Genomic DNA, 21,875 nt, shown 5'->3' on the forward strand with positions numbered 1-21,875 from the left:
GACAGCGAGGCAAAATGTGCCTCTTCAAGGTAGGGCTCACATGGTCCTCTCCACTTGATCAGAGCCGCTGAATGATATGTCGCTTAACCGCTGTCAATTGACTATCATGTTTGTTCCTGTCCAGAGATGGGGGCGAGATGGCTGAAGTGGTTAGAGCACGAATTTACTGACCGAAAGGTCCGTGGTTCGAACCCGACCTCTGCCTCTCGACTTCCCCTGTCTAGGCTTGGGCAACCTGACAGTATTCCAGCCCTTTTACAACCTTCGGGTGGCATGGCAGTTAGGCACCGAAAAGGTGCTACAGTTGAACGATTTTTTGCATACTAATAATAATATTGATGGCGATGGCAACAATAATAAGGGTAATAACGCCATATTCGCTCAAATCTGAAGAGGCATATCTTGAAACACACTACAGGAAATACAGTGAACGACATTGGATAATGAGAGAGACAAGAAAATCGAAAATGGCTGATAAACACCAACAGAGATGAGAGCGAGAGTGGAAAGCGAAGTCACCATATAAATGGTGACATTGTGCGATGTTTTGTGCAGTGATGCGGAGTTTGATGCTTCTCGACTCGTACATCACTCACAATATTGGTTAGTACTAAAGTTTAAAGTAGGTGCTTTGCTAACTTAAGAATACGGGAATCGTCATTGAGTCATATTAGTGCTGACTTGCTTTTTATATCGATGATTTATTTCAGTGCTCGAGAGCTACGCATCCAACATCAACAAGCCATTACTGTTATCCAGCGCAATTGTGTAGCCTATCTGAAGTTGCGAAACTGGCCGTGGTGGCGTCTCTTCACGAAAGTTCGACCACTACTTACAGTCACCCGACAAGAGGAAGTTGTTGCTGCAAAGGAGGATGAACTTCGCAAGGTGATTTACAATTCGGCTTTATTCACCTCACAGCTTATCCTTAATGGTTTATTTTTTACCCCCTTTTGAATGAGAAAATGAATTCCAATGAGGCTATTCAGACAATTGCGCGTGCTTCGTGCTTTTCAGATGTTTATGGTGCTAGGTAGCAGCTACTTGAGAAATGCATTCGCCTTTTAGAGCACTTGCTTCCATAATTTATTTGAAGGCGTTATAGTGAAGAAAGAAAAAAATGGATGGAAAATGACTTAGTGCTGGTCCACCACATTCTGATGTGCCTACACCTCCAGACACTCCTTCAGACAATCCGGATAGAATCTGGATAGAACGCCACTGACATCGATTGGCACTCATATCGTGCGGTGTCTCGAACCTGGCTCAGTGGGGATCAAGTAGACCCCATCCTGATATATTAGTCGCACCGACAGCGCACCGACTTTTCGTAATCTCTTTTATATTCCTCTGCCATGTCAAAGGTTGATCATCTCTCTGCTTGTGTCGCTCTGAATTGGGTAAGCTGAACAGCACTCTTCGGAAAACGACGATTTGCAGCTTTTGGTGCTGGACACATTTCTTGACTGAACTCGGGTTGGCGGCTGCTGCCTGCTCGCGCACCCTGGGACTCAACCCATCAGTAGTTAGTGACAGTGGCTGACATGGTTCAACGGTGCAGTCAGTGACGCTCGTGCATCAAATCTATCGCCTTCAGTACTCACCTGCTCAGTTTCTGGTCCCCTCATAGCAGTATACAAGCCAAACTAATTGATTATGCCATCGCCTCCAGTGCTTGGCACTATCTCCCACAATCTCCTGTTTTACCTTGATGCAAACTGTAGTAGCTGGAACCAGTGCACATTGTTTATAGTTGATAAACTGGCTGGCCGACTCCACAACCGAGCACTCGTTTTCTACCTGTTCCGTTATGGATTCGCTGGTAGCGACATGAGCTTGAGATTCAGGGATATATCGCTTTGCGACCATAGATGTCTCAAATGAGCAATCGCGACCATAACCTTAGGGATTCGTGCATCAACTTCATCTGGCACACTACAGCATAAACTTATACAACTTCCGATATACGTAAAATGCACCACAACATCGAGTGCCCTCCTTGGACCTTACGTGGCGTGCTCACTCACTACATGACATTACACTGTCTGGGTGCACAGCTTAAGCCTAAGGACGGGATGACGTTGGTAAGTTCATCCCAATAGCATGCGCCTTCTCATCTTCAAAGACCAGAACAATGTGGTCTGCATATTCCAAATCGACGAGATGTCCGCTACCCCTATTTGAACACGGGTTCTGAAGACCTTCCAACATTCATCTTATTATCTCGTCGATCACTAAAGTAAATGGGAATGGAAAGAATGGGCATCCTTCTCGGACAGCACTTTGTGCGGGAGCTTTTGGAGAGTTCTCCACCCGGGATTCCGAGAAAACCAAGAACATATTGACAAAATTCTGTGATATACCTTACTCCGTAAGGGATGTCTGATAGGGAGAGGAACCTTTCAACAGATTCAAATGCACCTTAAAAATCCAGAAATACCATACTTGTGGGTCGTTCATACTAATGGCCTTCTAACACCTGACGGAGTGTGTTGATCTGTTTGACCCAATGCCTAGCACACCGAAGTCCCATTTGCTACTGTGTACATTCCAATCTTCCATTTGGATATGTGGAATTTTATCCCGCCGTAACAGGGCGTTCAAGGCGTTATAAAACTTACTTCTGATAATGTCAGCTACAGTCGAGTGGGGTGCAAGCAGACGGTAAACAGACGAAGTTCAAATTTCCGCTTGTAAGATTCCTTTATGGACGTCACCAGACGAACAGTACAGACGCTACGATCAATGGCTATTCTATCTAGTAAAGCCATTTCTACCCGGTGATTCAGGACGATGCGGACCCCTGTACATTCTACCGCAGTGGCTTCTGTCTGGCGAGACTGGCGCAGCCGAAATCGAATGGAGGGTGATGGGGCAGTTAACTCAATCATTGTGCTTGCTACATTCTACCGCAGTGGCTTCTGTCTGGCGAGACTGGCGCAGCCGAAATCGAATGGAGGGTGATGGAACAGTTAGCTCAATCATTGTGCTTGCATCTTGAGTTTTTGTTTCTGGAACGCACCACACATCAATGTCAACCGAGTGAGAACAAGAGCAGTTGGTTGCCCTGTTTACTTCAAAGTGAGAACATTAAAGGCAGCCGGATAGACTGGGCGTCGACGCCTGAAGGTTGATTTCAAGGTGCCTGAGACTATCGGCATCGCTAAATTTTCTTTCGTGAGAGGACGGATTCTCTCAGGCTTTCATGTAGGAAATAAAGTTGTTGTCATTTGGAAGCCTGTCGTCAGGCTAAAGTCTCATAAAGGCTGTTGGAGTTTGTTGACGTGAAGATTTGCGGTCAAGACCGATGCAAGTTGAGCGAGGAAGTCAATCTTACGGTTAGTTTACTGCAATCCAAATCCAGAGGTCGTGTAGTACAGCACCGTATGGAAAGAATCCTTGTTTCGGGTTCTGGATTTCAACCTGAAAACCATCAATCCATACTAGAAGGCCCGGAACCCTTCACAGTTATTCTGTCGACAGATGGTATGCAGTGTGTGCGAAGATCTAGGAGTAGGTAAGGGTTGAACAACCAATTCAGTTGCGATGAAATTAATGCATCCGTAGTCCGATTTTACACATTTACTCATTCAGTGTTGCTTACGTTGTTTCCCTCGTGCGTTCCCAATTTCTACCACAGGTCCGTGAAGCACTTGAGAAAATAACCAATGACCTCGCTGAGTTGCAACGTTCTTACGAGAAGCTAACCAAAGAAAGGACTCAACTACAAGCCGAACTCGAACAGGAACACGAGTCAAATCAAAATATTCAGGCGGTAAGTTGCTTGCCACTTTCTCTACACTGCAGCATTATATGTCATGTGGTATATTCTATGAGTTCGCTGGAAATAAACTAGACTGATTGCGACTCCATCTTGCCGATCGAATTATGGACTGCAATTAAGGAAAATGATGAGTGTTTAGCCTAACATACTGACGTCTACCAAGCAAAACTGGTGAACCATAAGGACCGCTTCTATCTACTTTCGCACTATTCATTTTCAAGCTCAGTACAGTGGCACTATATGAAGTATGGGACAGTGGTCCTTATTTCCCACTTCTCCGTAGTACCGGCTGGATTTCTGGTATTGTATCTGTCTATGTTTCTAGCTTAATCAAAATTTGCTAACCTCATCAGCATTGATAGGTAAACGATCAGCTCTCCTTTTCATTGTTTTCTTCCGAATTTCCAGGAACGCCTCAGATTGCTAGAAAGGATCCAGAACCTGGAGGATGAATTCCTGGAAATGGAAAATAAGGGAGTGGACGAGAAGGTGAAACTTCAGAATGCCGATTTGGAAATCAAACGACTAAAGGAGCAAGTGCGTTTGTCCCCCGAAACTCGTTCTTCTTCTTGGTTTCTGTTGTTGTCAATCTCGCAGATAGCCGTCTATCGTACTCTGAGAGCTAATAAAGTCATTTTTGTTGCCCGTATTCTTAGGCGATAATCGTGATAAATTTCCGTTTATCACGAATTTTTTGCGCGTACTGTACAGGCAACTAAATATTCCCCGACTTTTATTCACCATATCCATCGAACGTAGGCACCGATTCTTAGCTCAGTATTTTAACCTTTTCCATCTATAGTCAAATTCACGTACCCCCTTATATACGTCTTAAAGGACACCAATCTTGAACAACCCCAGTAGTTCCCAGGAGAACCGTCTCGGAACGGATAACTTGGTTGGTCCTCTCAGGCGTTCTGTCCAGCATTCTATGCGATAGTTTTATTCACGCCCCCTAAACTTGAACCCCAACGGGATCCGTCACGTACTATTCGACTTTTAGGGTTCATTTACTCAGCCTCATATTACAATAGACCTATGAACCCGAATTCACATCGCAGGCTGTTTTCTTTCTCTCTCCGTTCCTATCCATCTAGGTTGCAGATCTTTCTGACCAGTTGGAAGCTGAGGAACAGCAGCGGCAGAAACTCCAAGTTGAAAAGAGTTCTATCGAGCAACGTATGACGCAGGTTAACACAGAAAACGTTAATTTAGAAGACAAATACAATAAACTAGTCAAGGATAAGAAGGTGCTGACCGATCGTGTTGCAGACCTGTCAAGCCAACTGGCCGAGGAAGAGGAACGTAGCAAGCAGTTGCTGAAACTAAAGGCCAAACAGGAAAGTTCAATACAAGATCTGGAAGAACGTTTGGCTCGTGAACAAAAGGCCAGGCAAGATTTGGACAGATCGAAACGACGACTTGAGTCCGAAGCCGCCGAACGGTCCGATTTGACTGTCGAGCAACAGCGTAACTTAGAAGAACTCAATGCTTTGGTCAGTAAACTAGAGGCTGAATTGTCTCAACAGCAGTTGCGCTTGGACGAGGAGATTGTGGCCAAGACCATTGCAGCGAAAAAGGTACAATACTTCCCTACTGATGTTGCCACTGGGCCGTAGTGCGGGTGCTTATTGGTTGTTTATATGTTTCCCGAGCTTGACGACTGGTTTGCAAGCGCTACGTCACTAATTAACGAGATCTGGTTACCCACGCTACCTCACTTTGATGACGAAATGCTAACAAGCCAGTTGTCAAGCTCAATGAGACGAGATCTGGTTACCCACGTCACTTTGGTGACGAAGTGCTAACAAGCCAGTTGTCAAGCTCAATGAACAGGTTGCCAGCCATTCGATCAGTAGGTAACAGTGTACCTTTTGTTTCCACTGAGGAACATAGACCGTAAAGCTTGCAATATCACTTCATCTTTCTGTGGATTGTTCCTACATCTGTCCTGTATTGTTATCCGTCAACTTCGATTGTATTGGGTTTGAAAGAAATAGTGTTGTATGTTCTGCCCCCCTTAGATTCTTTTATGTCGGAAAAGAATGCTGGTTCTTTGCTCATACCCTGTATGAGGTCCGTTGAATCATTACACAGTTGCTTGTAACTGAGGATTTTGTTGCTAGTTACGATTCCAAGTCAAGCGGGTGTTCGGATTTTCAAGTGCGGTGACTGATAATATTTGTGTAACCCTGATGGGCATGACAACCGTTGACATCCGCACGAGCAAGTTTTAGTCAGCAATTCACAGCCACACTATGATGTACTCAGAAGTTATTTTGGGGTTCGAAGTTTGCTTAAGGTTCGTGCGAACGGCAGCGCTGGGTGTCCGCGAAAAGTTTTCCCCTACGTTCCTGTTCTTCAGTTGATTCCAGGTTTATTAATACAGTTCTTTTGCGTAGTGTTTCAATGGCCAACCAGTTAACTTCTAACATGTCATCACTTATAATGTCCAGATCCGTGAGGATGAATCCCTTATTCAAGAATTAAAGGAAGATCTCGAATCCGAACGCAAGGCACGTGACAAGGCCGAAGAAGCCAAGCGAGATTTGACTGAAGAAGTGGAGGCTATGAGATTGGAACTAATTGATAGCGGATCGAATACCGTGGCTCAAACAGAGGCCTTGCACAAATACGAGGCTGAGGTATCCAATTTGCGCCGACAGCTGGATGCTCAGAGCTCGTGAGTTGCGATTCTCATAGACGTGTTTTATTGACATTATAGATCCGCAAATATTCAACAGACCCATTACATGCTGCTTATTTTTCGGTTGTTCCTGTGTGATCAGCTGCGAATTTATGTTTGCTTTATACTTGCTTCATAGTTTTTTTTTATGCCACCACTAGCGGAAGTTATCCCGTAATAGCCGGTTTCACAATCAATAACACCTTGGTTTTTTTTGATGTGGCACAGAGTACAGTGATCCTCGTCAAAGACGATCTTGTGAAGAGGTGTTCCCGTCAAGAAGAAAACATGCACCTGCGTTCTTGTCTTTTGCATTATGAAACAATTGTGAACCCATTCCCAAGAGCAAACAACAAGGACCGAACAATCTTAAAGTGTTCCCATTTGTGTCATTGTTCGGAACAACCAGTAAAGCTGCAATGAGTAGGCCCCCAGCGTTGTTTTGGTAGTCATACTCGATCAGGAACTCATTCCATAACACATTTGTTTTAGGTTAGCTGTTGCTGATTTTCAAAGCGTTATAGCGTGTGTTTTCGGTAACCCGAAATTAGCGTAGTAGTCATCAGCTTTTCTGCGACGATTTACACCAGTTGGGGAGTAGTCTGTGCGTTTCGCTCTTAGGTCCAAGTCGTGTTCTTACTGGTTCATGCATGCTTTCCAGCACCGTTGTTGATTCTTCATGTCATTTGACGCTGTATATCAGACGGCTACACACTTGAACCGTTAAAGTGTCCGGCATCTGCAAACTCCCATCTCACTCAGACTCCCCGGTTAACAGGGTTATGAACAACATAACACGTTTGGCTACGGGTGTGGAATCATGGTCGAATGAGAGTTGTCACAGTTCCGCATGGTGAACCTTTTTTTGTTTTGTGTTGCTTGTATATTTTTATTTCTAATTTGTAATATGATCGAATGCAGGTTAGATCGCTCTGCTTGAAAATACATTTATTCGCGTAGATTTATATTGCTCAGTTCTCTCCATCTTTCGTTGACGTTGCTTCTCTTGTTTTACAGAGCACACGAAGCTGCAATTGTGGAGTTACGCAAGAACCATACTCTCTCGCTAGATGCTGTGACAGAACAATTGGAGCAAGCTAAAAAAGCCAAAGCAGCCCTCGAAAAAACTAAGTCGCAACAAGATGCATCAATTGAAGAGCTCCAAAAACAAGTCCAAAGTCTTCAAATGGGCAAGTACGTGCTTGTGGTAACATCAATATGTCGTGTTCACTGTGATCCTGTCAGCAATCACTATAAGCTGAGAATCAGAGCCTTTTTCTTCGAAGGGATTTGGTCAGCATGGCGATTCGACTCTGCTTAGCCTCAAAAGCGCTCCTAGTCTGGCTATGGTTTCCTGTGTATGTTGGACGCAGCAACCGTTCATTAACCCCACCTACATATTGCGTCAACCTTCCACATTTTTGTTTCGCCCAGTTTCCTGTTTTTTTTTCGGTTGCTCACTGCCCAGATTTATTTATGCTTCTTTCAACCGTTCCTGGGAGCAACGATTGATCAGCAAAAATGCTATCCTTCAGAGCCAAATATTGCCTTGTGTCTTCCCTTTCAGATCGGATCTTGACAAGCGCCGCCGCCAAGGTGAACAGCAACTCAACGAGGTTCAAATCCGCCTTCAAGACCTGGAAATACAAAGAAATGATTTTGACAATCGTTTGACAAAGGCACTTGCTGACCTGGAGGCCGCGAACAGCACAGTAGAGGAATTAGAAGCAAAATTGACCCGTGTTTCGCGTTCGGAGTCGGCTGCCGTGGCGGAGCTTAATGAAGTACGAGTCCGGCTAGACGATGAAACAAAGGCGAAACTGTCACTCCAGTCCCAAGTTAGACAATTGGAAGATGAGCGAGAGGGCGCCAAGGACGCTTTGGAAGCTGAAGAGCAAGTTAAAGCAGCCCTAGAGAAGCATGTACACACACTGCAACAACAGGTTCGTTGTCTCTTCTCTGTGAATATTTTTATTTCACAACATTGGCAAAATTTGGACAAGTACAAAGTTCTTAGACGCAGAACTGTTGGTTACGTTGTATTGACGAAACTTTAACTTTGGGCACTCATACCAGTAAAATCAACGAAAAATCAGTTTGAATGAACGGAAAACACCTGTGAGTAAAAGCTGATCACGTCCATTTGCACCAGTCGACCGGTGAATAGTCATTATTTGTGTTATCTTATGAATGTTTTGATTTCTTCACTCTGTGTTTTTAAAGGTTTACCCAGCTCACCTGAGGGTCTGTTTTTGTCACACATACAGCCTGAAACATCAAGGGGCAGGCTTGTAACAGGGTGAATGGCCTCTTAAGTGAGGATGCAACTGTTATGCTGTTCTTAAATGTGTCTATGATATGTTGTTCCGCACATCCTCCGATTTAGATTGTCCGGACTACCCTGTTTTCTCTTTGTTCGTATGAAATCATGGAGGTACTGAAATGAAATTTGGCTAGAATTACCTTAGGGCCCCCACGAGGCTGTCTGCGGACGTACCTTCTATTACTTCTTCCTTTGGACTCGTATTGATAGGTGCTCTTGTGGGTTTCGGCTGCTATGTTCTCATGTCATCGTTTGACTTTGATGTACTTGAATCACACAGACCTTACTTCGGCATACATCTTGCATCTCTCGTAACTGTTCCTCTCATCTTTCGTTGTTTTCAGATGCAAGATGCGAAAAAGAAAGTGGAAGAAGATGTTCATCATATGGAGCAGTTGGAAGATGCTCGGAAAAAACTCATCCGTGAATTGGACGCATCGAATAATCGAAATGAAGAGTTGGTGGCTCAGGTTGAGAAACTAGAAAAATCAAGAAAGAAACTTCAGGGCGAGGTAAAGTGACGACGTCTTATCTCTTTTCCGACTGTCACTGAATGTTTTGAAGGACTGCTCGATTCTCTTTTACATTTGTAACTAAGTTTCCTGCAATAATTGAGAAATCTGAAGTTAAGGGATAGTTTTTCAGTATCATATGCGCTCATAAGGCTCAGGAACCACGGTCTCTGCTGTCCAAACTTCAGTTACAATGTGTTCTTGCTCTTTTCTACACATTTATTGTATATTTCAAAGTGCTAGTGGTATTTTCCGCTTAGCTTATGGCTAACTTACTCGTACCCCAGCCTGTGCTTATCACATCTTCCACGGTAATCATGCGAAGTCAGAAATAACCACTTCATTGACTTCAGGTAACCCAATTTTCTAAGTCGGCGTCCGGGTCGAACCAAGACAATCGCCATAATGGTTTTCTCTGTCAAATGTCCCGTCCAACTGACCGACTTCTCAATTAGTTGATAGCCCAGTTGTCAGGAACGCGGTTATGTGTTGTTTTTCAGTGGACGTACTCACGTTTACGCGTGGTCCTCTAGGTGATGTTCTGTCCTTCGAAGTTTCGTTTGGTGCAATTTATCTTTCAGTACTGATTTCTTTGGTATACTTCTGAATCCATCACAGCTTGAAGATGCTAACCATGCAATGGCTAGTCAGCGCTCAGATCAGGCCAACAATGAGAGGAGAGTGAAGAAATTAGAGGCTGCCAATGCTGAGCTTACCGCCCAATTGAACCAGCTTCAGGCAGAGAAGGAAGCATTCGATCGTGAGATGCGTGACCGTGACACACGACTTCTGATGCACCGAAACGAAAACGAAGATCTCAAGGAACGGTTAGAAGAGGCTGAACGTCAACGCGGTATGCTTGCCCGGGAACTGGAAGACCTTGGTTCTAACCGCGATGATGCGGGCAAAAGCATGATCGAGCTGCAACAAGCCAATTATCAACTAGATCAGCAACTCAGAGAAGCGAGACAACAACTAGAAGAGCTTGAAGATGAGGTGTCTACCGTAATTATGGAGAAACAGCGCACCGAGGTACGTTTTGTTCAGCTTTGTGAGTAGGTTTACTGCTGTGGGCCACTTGAGTGCATCATGTTCATCCCAGTGTTATATCCACGCACTGAAAATAGCTATGAACTTTACGTCTTGTTATTGCAGGTCCAACTGAACGCTTTGAAAACGCAACTGGAACGCGATTTAGCGTCTCGCGATGAATTGCTAGAAGAACAACGACGGCAAACCTTGAAGCAGCTACGCGATCTTGAGGCTGAATTGGAGGATGAAAGAAAGCAGCGCGGAAGTCATCTAGAGGTACGCAAAAAGCTGGAGAGCGACCTTGCCGAAGCAACTCAGCGTCTTGAGTTGGCCAGTCGTCAGAAGGATGAGGCTTTGAAACAGTTGAAGAAGTTCCAGAGTGTCGGCGGGAGTATGCAACGTGATATGGAAGAGGCCATACGTTCACGGGACCAGGCTTTGGAGTCACTACGAGATATTGAAAAGAAGTGGCGGACCGCTGAGGCAGAACGGAATCATTTCCAAGAAGATTTACAAGCATCAGAACGAACGTGTCGCGCCATTCGTTCGGAATTAGATGAAGCTTTGGAGGAACTGGCGTCCACTACATCAGCGAAGTATGTTTTTGTTTTATTCTTCATTACCACTTCCTACAAACAGTATTAGGTCTTTGGACAAATGCGAACTAAAACTTCCAGAGTTGTGTACAGTACCAGTACAGTGCTACTTGTTCGCTCTTGTCATATATGAGAATTTTATGGATCGTTGAAGGTTAGCATTTGCCTAATCTGATGCAAAAACATTCCTATCATTCACAACACAGGAACGCTGCTGTGGAAGAGAAGAAGCGGTTGGAGGCTCGTATTGTGAGTTTTGAGGATCAACTGGAAGAAGCCCAGAATGGTATGGATGCTGCCGAAGAACGTTTCAAACGTTCCCTCGCCCAGTTGGAGCAGTTGCAAACGGATCTAAGCACTGAACGCAACAACGCGATGAGGGCCGACTCCCAACGCGTATCCCTTGAGAAACAGGTTAGTGTTGGGCTTGAACATTCCACCCTTTTTCTAAGCTACATAATTGGTCCGGAGGTTATCACTCTTATGTCGTTTTGCTTTCTCCAGGTGAAAGAATTGCGAGACCGTTTGGCTGAGGCAGAGAAAGATAGTGGTCGCCGAAGTAAAGCTCAGATCGCCACGCTCGAGGCGCGGATAGCGGCATTCGATGAGCAACTGGAAACTGAGAAAAGCGAGAAAATGGCCGCTACCAAGAGCTGTAGGCGTTTGGAGAAACGTATCAAGGAAATGGCTCTTCAGGTAATATCTTATGGTGTATTGTGTTTTGCTACCAATGGTGCAGAATCATAGGGTACCGCTTCCGAGAAAATGACTTTCGACTGGCTCTATGAAAGTCTCGACAGAGATGCATCTTTTGTGAAATTATGTCTCGCCCAAGCAGCCGACCACAGTAATCGGAAGCTATCAAGCAAATGTTAGGTCGTCTTCGGTCGCTTGCTCTCCAGCAACCATCTCAGTCAGCCGTAGTCATTGTTTCAAGTCGATATCGTTCACCTCTTCGAAAAAATGATCACACTTGACTAGTTGTTCATCAATTACTTCATAGTGTAGTACTCTTAAGAAGTGAACTGGGAAATGGCTTCATGCCATTGTGCGACTACCCGATACTGCTTGAGATATCTGAACGCCTAGTTTTTTATAATGTTTTTGATGCTGATTATTCGTATTGATCATACGTGAAATTGTTCAAATCCATGGGCATTCTTTGTCTACCGTAGATCGAAGAAGAGAAAAGGAGCAGTCAACTGTCCAAAGATTCTTATGAAAAAGCACAGAATTCACTGAAGCGAATTAAACGCGAAATTGAGACGCTTGAAGAAGAGAATGCCCAGTTGAAGACTCAGCGCCGCCGTCTCCAACGCGACTTAGAAGAGGCAGCAGAAGCTAGAAGGATAGCAGAGCGCGACCTTCAAAACCTACGCAAACTGCACCGGTATGTCGTTTTGTTTGACTCGACGGGTTGGGTCTTTTCCACACGCTTTTTATCTTCGTTGTTGTCTGTTTTTGACATCCACAGCAGGGAAATGACGTTAGCTCCTCACTAGTCTGTTGACCAGCCATTAGTTTGTTCTCTCATCGATGGCCTTACTCACAACACCATACAGTTACCAAGGGAAATGAGTTAGCTCCTCACTAGTCTGTTGACCAACCAATAAGTTGTTCTCTCATCGATGGCCTTACTCACAACACCATACAGTTACCATTGAATTTCTCGATTACTTTTTCGTCTCATGCTTCATTGTTAGCGAGCTGTCTTCTAAGCTGTATTTTGGCGCACTAATTTACTTTTTATATACCGACGTCATTGATCACTTTCGCTTTTCTTGTCCACCCTCCATCATCGCTTCAATCGGTGTGGTGTGTATTGTCGCGGTTGACTTTGCTGTTGTGCTTGTTGTTGTAATCATTGTGGATTTCTTTTTCCATCTGTCATCGTCTGTGTCCGCTTTGCGCGCTTTTGCTAGTCCTTCTCGCATGTTTGATTTTACCGCTCCCGACATCCTGTCCGCTTCTCCGAACGGCTCCCACCTGATGGAGGAAGAGTCACAGTCTCATCAGCAGACCGATTAGTTTTACCACGGTTGTCCTCCAGCTCCCTTTATTCCCCTATCGGATGTTCTCGCTGATTCCCCATAAGACGCTTTTCGGCGGTTGGGCTCGCCTTTTGTTACATATGTAAATTGAGTGGGTGGACAACTGATCTGTTCTATTGGCGTGCTCCTACAGTGGATTATACTTGCACATTGTTTCATCCACACTGATGGATCCGCTTTCATCCGCTCTGTTCCCTGATTCACCATATAAGTGAATGTTTACCTGTTATACTGCTGATTGGTTTATGGGTTCACTGGACCGGAGGAGTTCATTCTTGTGCCAACATTTTGACAGTGCTGCCTCTGTTGCGTATTTTTGCCTCCCGCTTTGTTGCAGGTGCAGTTGCGCAAGTATGCTCTGCTTTCGTCTACAATCACAGCTGCTCTCCAGGGTGGATTATTTTATATGGCTCACTTTTTCACACTTCCTCAGTCCCCTTTCGCTTGAGGACACTCTGTCACCCTCATTCCTTCTACAAACTCCTCTCGGGCTTCAGCTACGGCTTGCATTCATCCACAATGAATTCGCACTCCACGTGCTTCCCCTCCGGACCTGTTGTCTATCAGATGTTGATCTAATTTTCAAACTACTGTAACTTTTCCGTTATCTCCAATCTGTTTGTAGGCTGGGGCCGGTTGAAACCGTATGCACCTGTATATGAATTTGATCCCACTCAAGATGTGGTGGTCACAAGCCTCGTTCCTGTGTGGTTAAAAACTACGTTGTTTTTATGCACACATTCAGCTATACTTTTTACTCATCCAGTCCTGCTGATTTTAATTAATCAATGCTCTGAATGGGCCTGTGATGTAGGTCTTGGGTAATTTCCTGCATACTATTTTACTTGTGACTGGGAACCATTCGGCTGTTGATTCATGGTTGATACACCTAGGTTTACCTGGGCGACCGAGTTTCTCTCAGCCATTTCATTTACTTTGACAGCCCAAGATCAAAGCTCTTGCCACCAACTCTGTGCCCGCAAAAAATTTCTCGTTGACCTGTTTGTTTCTGTCCCTAGTAGAAAGCATTCTTGCGTGGGTTGAGCTCAGATTTCCGATTCATTGGAAGACTCATTTTTTCGCAGCCGACCTCACAACCTACGCAGCTTTCAGGAAATTGCACCGGATTTATTAAGTTAGGTTGAGTGTTCCAAACAATCGCGTCGCACACACTGATGGTTGCATCGGTTCGAAGCTTTTACAATGTGTTCATAGACAAATGGGATTTCTCTCCATGAACACTGTATACGTAGCTCCACCAAGTACCTGGATGTCTGATCGACTGACGCGGGTATCGTCTTTTTTCCAGGTTAATGTTTGTTTTCAGTGATAACTTGCCGCATTTGGAATTCTGTTTTCCGTGTTGTCAGACAGTCACGTAAAGTTCCTTGTTTGCATGGTCGCAAGCTAGGGAAGGTTTGATCGCAGCGCAAAATGTCGGCAGATTTTTGCCGGAATCATGGGATGACCTCCGTCAACTTTTGGCGACACTTCGTGATGTGACATTGTGCTGCAGTCACTGGCAAGCTCGCACCGACCAGCCGTTCAGTCCATACTTTTACGTCGTCCATCATTATCAGTCTAACCAACAGCACGAGTCAATTGCCCACAGGCGTGACTCGTCGCTGAAGAGGACGGTGACCGGAGCCCAGTAGATACGAAATCACCAATACTGTCTGACTATGCATACAACTCGAACTCTTGCCGATAACTATATAAAGTTTGTCAGCTACCGTCCGCATATACTGGATGCGTTGTGTTATCTGAATGTTTGGTTCCACGAATGGTGCGCTTCAACTGTCTGGACCTTCTGGTTTCCGAAATTTACATTCAAGACGAATTTCACCGCGATGATAAGGGTCTAATCCAATCCATCATATGGTGGATCTGTGGTTTCAGGACGGTGACCATTGCAGAGCAGCGTTCTTTACAATGCAATCGGAACTCCCAAACTGTGTACAGAGCTCAAGATTGCTCAATGCCTAAAGGGCGAAGTTACGGACTGCAAGGTCTGTGGTTCGAATCCGATCTCTACATCTCGACTGCTTGGGGAACCTGGCATGGCAGCTTTGCATCTGAGAGGTTTTACAGCTGAACAATTTGTTATCATTCAAACTATGTTCTTATGTCACTCACAAGGTGTGAGTGACGCCTATCCTTTCCGTCCTTATTAACCAGGGCGAGTTGATTCAAATAGAACATAAGGTTGACGGAAACTCGGGGACTGCGCCTACCTGATGAGCCCCAAGAAGGGCGAAGAGTTTTCAGCAACCTTGTGAGTAGTTTCCTTTGTGAGTTGGTTCCACTTTTTTATCTGCTGCCGCTGTGGTACTAGTCCCAATAGTGACAGGTCAAAATTTTTTAATGGTTTAATGCTCGTGCAAAGTGGTGACAAACTGACTATTTCAATCACTCGTACCATGTGTAGGGATTTGGGCGATCATACGGCTCCAAGTACCACCATCAGTGATCGTTGATACACTGCTCAGTGCTAGGTTAACCGAATCAGTTGACCTACTGCTTACGAACGCATGGATTGAAGTGCACTTCATGCGCTCCTTACAGCTTCCTTGTGTTCATTTTATGAGAATGAAGTAACAGGTTAGATAACTTGTTTGAATGCTATTGGTAGAATCTCCGCATGAAGGTTGAAGCAACGCGATGCGTAATCGATCAGTAGGCGTACCTTTACGTCGGCGCTTGACAGTTCCGGTCTTTGACGTCAAAAGGATGTGGAATGTATTTTCATTTTTATCGTAGCACAAGACAGTTGAAGCAGTAAGTACAATGACGCATTTAGGCTCATCATCTTCGATTTCTGAAAATCAAACGTTTTTATTCGTCCCATAAATTAGAGGGTGGATCGCAGGAGATTTCCATAGGAACATAGGATCTACTCAGATTATTGCATCGCATTTGCTTACAGTTTGTTAGAATTCACTAGATTTTGGCATTTCACACTGTGTTGGTTGGTTTCATTTTCTCCAAGTAGAGCTGCGATTACTTTATACTTGTTCAGCTGTAACACCCTTTTCCGTGCCTAGCTGTAATGCCATGTGAAAGAAACAGGAGGACTGAGATGCTGTCAAGTTGCCGAAGCCTGGGCAAAGGCATGCGAGTCGCCGGGTTTGGGTTCGAACCATGGACATTGTGGTCAGCAATTTTGCGCCCTAACCACTGAGCCATCTCGAGCTCTTAGTAGAGGTACTCGGCTTATTATCTGAATGTCTACTTTGTCGTCCTTGTCGCTCTAACTCCAGTGTTTGTGTGGGAGCCCAAACAAGAAGTGCAAAATCCATATCATTTTCGGTAAACCTTTCCAATGATGTTTGTTTGTTCGGAATGTACTTCCCCACCACCCCTTCACTGCTCAATCTCAACTTGAGGCTATGCGTATTCTTCACAAGGCGCTGCGTTTGATCAGGTAGTTTCTTGATAGTTCTTGATTAGTAATCGCTTGAAACGTCATCCGTTGCAGTTGGTGCAACACATTAATCGAGTTGGCTGTCCACATCTCTTACGTGAGGGGGGAACTAAACGCATTGAGTTAAACTACATCTACTGCTTTGGTATGAATAGAGTCAGGTGGGACTAAATAAATGATGTCCAGAAACAACTAACGAAATGTTGTCTTCTGTCGCTCTCGTGCAGAAATGTATGCGAGTGCATTTCAGAGGAATCATGCCGCTGACCGTGTGTTGATAAATTCATGATAAAGCCATCTAATACTTTCAGCCACAGCGATGATTGTGTACTCTGGTCGGCCTACCGGACGCCCGACAGCGGCACGTCATCTTCGGGTTTTGAACGATGAAGCTGCAGATGAACTGCTTGCCTCTAATCTCTGTACGGTCGCGCTAGGTCGTTTATGAGCAACCCTGCGCTTCATTTTCGGTTCCACTGTGCGTACGACAGTTCTTTAGAGTCTGTCTAAGTGTGTACCACAGGACTGGTCGTAAGAATATTTCCCATTTCGGATCCTCAGAGTCGCCAAGATTCGAAATCGTAGTTCATCGGTTAACCTCCTCGAATCCTATCCACCCTCATCAGTGCCGCTCAGGGTTATGAAACTTTTGAATGCCACCCCGGCGTAAAGAGGTTCTCGCCCATCAACTAGGGAATAGTGCTCCAATTGTAAGAGGCGAGGACATTCTCATTGATGATACTGGTAATGGTCTGCCTTACGAAGCCTTTGGAAAGCTTGGTATCAAGGTTTGCGTTTCGATTAAATAGCAGAAGCTTGTTTAGCAGCACGATTGTACAGGGTGTGTTGTTTGGAATCTAAAGGGTTGTTGAGTTCATCAACCAAACCGTGTCTCTAACCAAGGGGGTGCTACTGCTCTCCTTTCAAAGCCGCACATTCTAGGCGAGCGTGGTGATCAGGTGTTGAACTTTCAATTGAAATTAGGTCTAACTAGGCTTTGACTTTTCAGGTTTTCTTGCCGCTGGCAAAATTGTTTTATCTCAATAGCTATCAGTCTTCACAATACCAAGCAGTGGGTTTGGAATTTAAACGAAGGCGTTAGAATAAACCTTTCTGATTGGGATCCAGTGACACTAACAACCGTTTAGAGATAACATTCCTTCGGTGCCTAGCTGTCATCCTGCCTTCAGGAGGCGGGCAGCCAGGTTGCCCAAGGCTGGTCGAGCTGCTCAGGTTGGGTTCGGACGACGGACCTTGCGCTCCACTGAGCTATCTGAGCGCCAAGTTGACCTAGAGTGGGATCGTTTGTTCAACAGTTTTATGTTGTACCCTATAGGCTTGCATATCCGTCCGTCGGTTTGTATCGCTGGAGAATTCGAAATAGGTGAGACCTCGTGTAGTTGGACTTCTGGGCGTCTAACCATGTCTCCTATTCATCTTTGACGTGGTGCACACATGGATGCAGCATGTAATTGGGTCGCATCGCCAGCTATTTAGTATCCCCGATCTCTCCTCTCTCTGTACACCTAACAATCGATTTGGCAATGATTGAATGATATTGTTTAATCCACGCATTCCACTAGCTTCGTTTATATCGTCCAACTTCCACGACCACTGTTCTGTCGTGCTTAAATTGATCCCTTTGACAATCGGAGCAATTGTTCACACCCGTTAAAGACAGGGTTAGGTAGCTTCGGCAAAAATACCCGTAAGCATGTCCGTTAATGTCTACGTTTATATAAGGTTGCAGTAACCATCAAGGTTCAATTATTTTCGATTGATCTGGATTAGGTTGTGTAGTCATCTTCTTTTCCCAATTTCTTTCGGGGCTGTTGTGAATTTTGTGGGCTTTGGCCAAAAGTCATCATCATGCTGTCGATGATGATGATGGCCAGGTGTGAGGAAGAATGAATTGTGTTCGACAGTAGGCGAGAGCCACGAGCGTGAAATAGTCTGCAGGCAAAAACGGGTCCAACCTTATTTCCGTATAAACATTTTTACCCCTATTTTCATACGCTATTCCACATTTGAACGTATAAATACGTACATGATCTTCTGTGAACTCGATATCGGTTGTTGCAAACTTTCCCCCAAAATCTTGTTTTCACCTCTGTTACAGCCCGAACACTGGTTCAGGACAGTCTCCTGATTCCACTGACGCGTAAAAGATCTCCATTGATTTTTGCAATGAACACAAAACTGAATAACATTAACTCGTCTTAATTTGCACATCTTAGCCGAAGAACCAACGCCTCTTTGTGTGTGCACGCGCGCCCGTATTTGCTTCCAATTAAATGCTATATTTTTCACTTAACCTCCTGGTTTGAGCCATTCCATCATTTGCCGGGTAGATTCAGGTATCACCTGAACACCAAATCGAACACGGCTGTCGATGGTGCACATTTTTGACCGTTCTAGAATGCTTTACTTCAGCTCATTTTCTGGCTTAGTCGAAATATTCCAATTCCTGAGTTTCAATTTGTTTTGTGATCAATTACGGACGGATTAAAGTTGCTTCAGTGCCTTTTTTCTTGGTCTGCTATCTATTAAAGGTAGTCTTTACGTTTCTGGTCTAGCCGATTTTCTCATCATATCGCTAATTGTTTGTGAACTGCCAATGTGGACGAAGTATCCACAGCTGTCGCTCCTTACAGGAATCAGAGTAGACTCCGTCGGATGAACCTTCTTGGCGGTTCGGTTTTCGTGTTGCTCAACTTTGTGTGTTTCCATAGGCGTAAAGTTAGGACTTGTGCTGCGCAAACCAGAGGTTTCATGTACAAAATAACCCATGAATGGAAATGTTCACTCTTAATTTCATGATGAATCCTATTAGCGGTTGGAGCGCTCGTCGGATGGGGTCCTGCATTCGAACCTATGAATTCTACCATAAACTTTTGTAGGATCTGAAGAGGCAGTCTCTAATTTGATGCAGTCTATAAAAAAATATTAGGTGGGGCCGCCGTGACCTCAATTCCAGTTTTTTTTAAAAGCAATCTTTTGGGTTTATCGTCAAATTAGGTGCTTGACAAACGGGTCTGTTTCCTATGTACGTTCTCGCAGTTGTGTGAGTTTGTATTTCGAAAGCATCCAAATTTTGAGGATTTTTCCATTGATAACGGGTGCGTATGATTTTACTTTCTAGTGCTTCTGCTAGCCAGAAATGTACAAATCGGTGATCGATTTTCATGCACATTCCTAACCGGTAAGACTGCACATCTTAGTGGAATCTGTTTGAACAACAATAGTCACAATCGGTTTTCGCACTCACCCTCTAACCAGCGCACACTCTACAGGCATGCAGTTCCTAGTCCTGCAATTAGGTTTCCCCAGTTGCATACGCGTGACTTCTTACGTGGACCGCGCATTCCATGTTAAATTGTATTTCGACCATTTGTTGCTGGAAGGGGCGACCTGTCCTCGGGAAATGAGTAAGTGCACAATGGTTGTCACTGAAAATCAGTGCCCTACTACTTCCTAGTTGCTTTTTTCCTGAACGTCATGTTATCTGTGGGTTGTTTTAGATCAGCTATCGGTGTGTGCTCTGTCTAATCTCCATTGTGAAGACCACTCAGAGATTTAACACGAACACTTTTGATCCAAATCACAAACTTTTGTCACCATTCGTACTCTACATTGTATTTCATCTAATTCTTGTTTACTGGATCTGCTGCTTCTTTTACGACGATAGAATAGAACGGTTGTGTTACTTCCATCTACTATTGTTTGAAACCACTTCCTGTTCTGTTGTGTTGTGCTGTTTTGTCCTGTGCAACCGGGATATCAAGTCTCTGTACCCTTTATCAGCACTCGTCTACTTACTTTTTTTTCTTCCGACCAGTTTGATGTGCTGTTCTAAAGCAGAAAGAAAACACCTGAAGAACTACGCCTATAGATCCGTAATTCAACCTTAGGTTTCCGCATCAAAGTTGCGTGCAAACCGAAACGTTGGACTTCATACAAGGGTTCGATTTTTCAAGTAGAGGTTGAAATATGCTGTCTGTCTAGGTACCATTATTCTGTCGAATTTGCGTGAATTTCCGTTACGCACTGTCTTTTTTGTCCGAAATTGCGCATGTTTGCAGTACTTGTCCGCTGTCGCGATCGGTCGTTGTACTTGTACAGTATTTGGTTGCCACCATTGGGATGGACTGTGGGTTCAGTTAGGTCGGGACTGTTTCCGATACTGAATTGGTCATTGTTTTACCTTGGTGTGATTTCTATTTCCTCATCTAGCGCTGGCCCGCGGATATCGCGACAGCCTCCAACAATTTTGTCCGTACGCCCGGGAGACGATGGGCTGGGTGACGATAATCACTCCATTGGAGATACGGATTCACTTGGTAGCACCGATATATTGTCCACGGCAACCACGAACAACTCACACTACACAACTGACGATTCAGTTATGAAGTAAAAACAAAAATTTAAAGTATAAGTGCCTTGTTTTTGACTCGGTAACACATGCTCAAGCTCCTGCTGTCGTGCACCAGTATCTATGGCATAGCATAATCGCATGCGCCGATCAGCCCTTCCAGTTTTGCTTCACTCGCCCATACACTGTCGCCCCTGCAGAGAGACCATGGTGGATAACCAGCTCAAGGTGTCGCTCTAATAACGCAATTCAACTCTGATTCATTCCGGCACCTTGATGATGATAGGCATCAAAGTGCCACCGTTCCGGTTTTTTTCTACGTGGATCCCACTTTTCTAGTATGGTTGCCACGCTTTTTTCTAAACATGAAACGAACTTTTACCTTCAAGTCCACCCCTCTTTCATTTCCCCTCTTGTGAGATGGTCACCACCCCATATCTTCACGTTTTCCAGATTAGGCTCGCCTTACGTGAGATATACTACAGCTGCTGATGTACTTTCTTTTTTTACGGACCACTTGGTCAGCTCTGTCCTCAAGTCGACTCCACTGACTTTATTCGAAACTTTTCATTCACATGTACATCCGCTCCGCTCTGAATCTCCCCTTGTCAAACAGTTCATTAGGTTCCCTCAAATACCTACATTTTCTAGCACAGCCTACGCGTTGTGCTGACGCACTCAAGTGTTTCTTTTCACTATGCCGCATAGTTTTATCCGTATTCTCCCATTCCGATCGCGTCTTCTTACCTGACAAGGAAAATACTGAGTTCGTTCTACTATTTGTTATTGCTGTTGATTTGCTGTTCTCACTCCCTTTGCTCTCTCAATTCCGTTGCCCAGGACTACTAGGAGTGGCTTTGCTGTCATTGCTACAACATTTCGCGCCACATCCTCCAGAAATTTCCAAACGGTATCATCAGAGCGCACTTGTGAAGCCTTGAGTCATTTGCTTCAAACTGATTCTGTCCAGTAAACTATACGGATTTAATGATCCATTATTGACTTATTCGGTTTGGGAAAGCAAAATAGATGATAGAGCTAATTTTGCCCGTTCACATTGTGTAACTTGTATGCACTCGTTTACTAAGTGGATTT

At 44.6% G+C, this 21,875-nt stretch overlaps 2 protein-coding genes across 2 annotated transcripts in view; one reads left to right on the forward strand and one right to left on the reverse strand.

The window, feature by feature from the left end:
• The window catches only part of T265_07991 (hypothetical protein), a gene marked incomplete at both ends in the record, with an annotated part of 80,166 nt that extends 58,300 nt beyond the window's left edge, over positions 1–21,866 (forward strand). Inside the window, 14 exons of the mRNA XM_009173672.1 lie at positions 711–888; positions 3,641–3,775; positions 4,193–4,321; positions 4,882–5,364; positions 6,241–6,467; positions 7,488–7,664; positions 8,038–8,413; positions 9,138–9,305; positions 9,924–10,337; positions 10,461–10,933; positions 11,140–11,347; positions 11,438–11,629; positions 12,109–12,323; positions 20,642–21,866. Coding sequence (XP_009171936.1) covers positions 711–888; positions 3,641–3,775; positions 4,193–4,321; positions 4,882–5,364; positions 6,241–6,467; positions 7,488–7,664; positions 8,038–8,413; positions 9,138–9,305; positions 9,924–10,337; positions 10,461–10,933; positions 11,140–11,347; positions 11,438–11,629; positions 12,109–12,323; positions 20,642–20,822 — 3,556 coding nt within the window. The remainder of the gene's footprint in view (positions 1–710; positions 889–3,640; positions 3,776–4,192; positions 4,322–4,881; positions 5,365–6,240; positions 6,468–7,487; positions 7,665–8,037; positions 8,414–9,137; positions 9,306–9,923; positions 10,338–10,460; positions 10,934–11,139; positions 11,348–11,437; positions 11,630–12,108; positions 12,324–20,641) is intronic.
• Positions 12,700–12,891, reverse strand: T265_07992 (hypothetical protein; the record flags this gene model as incomplete). Its single annotated transcript, XM_009173673.1, has 1 exon — positions 12,700–12,891. The coding sequence occupies one exon, from the start codon at positions 12,889–12,891 to the stop codon at positions 12,700–12,702; it is 192 nt and encodes a 63-aa protein (XP_009171937.1).
• Positions 21,867–21,875: the final 9 nt, after the last annotated feature.

This window comes from Opisthorchis viverrini (assembly GCF_000715545.1).
Source record: "Opisthorchis viverrini unplaced genomic scaffold opera_v5_193, whole genome shotgun sequence".
NCBI classification, from domain to species: domain Eukaryota; kingdom Metazoa; phylum Platyhelminthes; class Trematoda; order Opisthorchiida; family Opisthorchiidae; genus Opisthorchis; species Opisthorchis viverrini.